The sequence below is a fragment of the Thermobia domestica genome, chromosome 3, assembly GCF_964235325.1.
Source record: "Thermobia domestica chromosome 3, izTheDome1.hap1.1, whole genome shotgun sequence".
Taxonomy (NCBI): Eukaryota; Metazoa; Arthropoda; class Insecta; order Zygentoma; family Lepismatidae; genus Thermobia; species Thermobia domestica.
Window position 1 is genome coordinate 15,238,819 of NC_137456.1, and position 2,561 is coordinate 15,241,379.

General features: G+C 39.8%; 1 protein-coding gene across 1 annotated transcript; it reads right to left on the bottom strand.

Moving 5' to 3' along the window:
- Positions 1–1,386, bottom strand: LOC145681682 (zinc finger MYM-type protein 1-like). Its single transcript, XM_081753301.1, has one exon. It carries the CDS (start codon positions 1,384–1,386, stop codon positions 1–3), a length of 1,386 nt encoding a protein of 461 aa, XP_081609427.1.
- Positions 1,387–2,561: the final 1,175 nt, after the last annotated feature.

A 2,561-nucleotide genomic window follows, 5' to 3' on the forward strand; every position in this document is an offset into this window, starting at 1 on the left:
TCATGTCCCATAGACAGACGTTGAGGTCGAAGGAGAGCTGTCACATGTGAGAAGCAGTTTTCGACCGTGGACGTAGAAGACGGAATAATTAAAGCAGCTTCTGTAAGCATCTTTAGGCCCGGGAAAGCCTCGCCATATTTTCCAATTTGTTTTGTGAGCTCTTCCAGAAATGGTCTTGTTGATCAGTCGATTTGCTAGATCTATTTCCTGCTTCAAATTCTGAATCACTTTGCAATGCAGGTCTTTGTACTTTACAACATCACACAAAGGTTTCAAAATTTCTTCACTTCTTTTCTCGCTCAGTAAGTGGTGAATGGCACCAATCACAGCTGTCCCTGTCTCACTGAATCTGCTCCGAATTTCTTCGACGGAGATATCGAGAACTTCGCAGAATAATCTTTTCAGCTCCTTCTCGTCTTCCTTTCCCTTCTCCAAATTTATGCCTTCCAAATCAACAACCGAATCAGCTAAGCGACTGGGGAGTGTGCATTTGCGTTTCAATGGTTGCTGAATCGAAGTGTTTAAGGCATATGCCTTCATTGCATCGTGAAGGATATTTTCAAATATTCCTTCGTCTTGCCGGCAAGACCTGAGTTGTTGCGTTACCAATCCTATTAACTTCACAGCGGCATCACTGTCCAAATCTCTTCTTTGTAGCAGTGCGTTTCCCAGTTTTAGATATCCAAGAACCCTGAACATGAGCTCAGTAAGGAAGCAGAAAGTCTTGGTGGAGATCTGATGTAGTAAACCGGTAGCTTCAATTGTCATTGAGGCGTGTTCTTCACGAAAAGTTTGAATTGCCATCAGTGCGCTTAATGTGTGAAACATGTCGTCATGAATTACAGTCACTGTGTCAAGATGTCCAGTCCAACGTTGTTCCAACAATCCCTTTAAACTCCTTCCTGCATAATCTGCTGCAACGCATGATTTTCTGAAAAAGTAATATAGTTGTTGACAAATATCAAAGAACTCTTTCAGTTCAGGAATTGTGTCAATGGCTCTACAAATAACTAAATGTAATTGGTGATTGAAACAGTGAACAAACAAAATGTTTCTCTTCAAATCCGCAGACAAAAGAGCTTGCACTCCATTTTTCTGTCCACTCATGACAGGTGCTCCATCGTAACACTGTGCTATTATCGTGTCGGTTTTGAATTCTACTTTTCTTAAACAATCTAAAATGGCGTTCTTAATGCTGGCAGCGTCTTGTTTGTCCAACTTCAATATAGCTACGCATCTTTCTTGCACTTTAAAATTCACAAGGTACCTAATTGCGACAGACAAATCGTCGATTTGTTGCTTGTCTCTGGTTTCATCTGCAAGTAATGAACAAAATGTGCTTTCGTTTGCTTCATTTACTATTTTTCTCTTAACAGATTCTGCCATTAAATGAATTATCTCATTCTGAATATCCGGCGTAGTTTATGTTGCATTGGTAGGGACAGTTTTGACGATTTCTGCTAATTTCGGATCTTTACGAATACTAAATTCAAACAAATTTAAGAACAAACCACTTGATTGTTTTCCGAGTTGCTCACACCCAGAATCTCCCCTAAAGGACAACTGATTCACAGCCAAGAATTGAATAACTATATTATTCATAATTACATCACTACACACCTTCTTCACGACCATTTCGCCGAGTCCTCACGTTTCCGTTGCTCCAAGTAGCAAGCCACAGCGTGCCTCTGAGTTTCAGAATCGACGTGACGAGAAAATCCCTTATTTCTCTCGGTTGCATGCTTTCAGTCTCTGAAACCATTCTGCACAAATGAGGGATCAGTATTTCTTGACGGATATTTCCGGTATGGGAAGCAAAAGGCAACATCTACCATAACAGAATACTCGAGCCAATCCCACGTTTTGTACCATATTGGACGAAATCGTCGAATTGAACCAGAAATGCTGAAACCTGGAAAATTTGCAAGATACGGCTGTGCGGGTTTTGTATCGCCAAGGTCTGATCCATGGTGGAAATCAACACCAACATGGTGGAAATCAGATGTTTGACGTTTAGTTTCTTCTTGACCTTCTACACATGTTGATACAGATGACCCTGCTTCTGAATTAGTTTCATTTTCGATAACTTTTGCACCAAAAAATGACTTGATGGATGCCTGCTTCATATTTATGGCGTTATAATAGTCAGTAGAGTAATTGGAAACGTCTGGCGAGGTACATTTGCCTGTAGTTCATTTTCTACTGTTTTTGTTTCCTTCTGGAAATTCGCTAAGCACTCTGCTACTTATTATTGCGCGCAATTAAATGGTGTGTGACAAAATCTGTTTAAAATAATAGGTTCGGTGTTCTGCTGCCGTCTTGATTTTTTTTCTCTGAGTGCATATAAGGAATTAACGTTCTCTTCATTTCGTATATTTGTAAACAAATCGTGAAACAAATGGTTCGGAGTCACTCAGAAAACACAAAGTGAGCCGATGCAAACTGCTATTTAGAAATATTTTACAATCATTGATTTATTTTCGTGAGTGCTCCCCGCAAAGACTCAAATTACGTGAAAAACAGCATTGTTTCCGCTTTTACAATAAACAAAACTTCCAAAT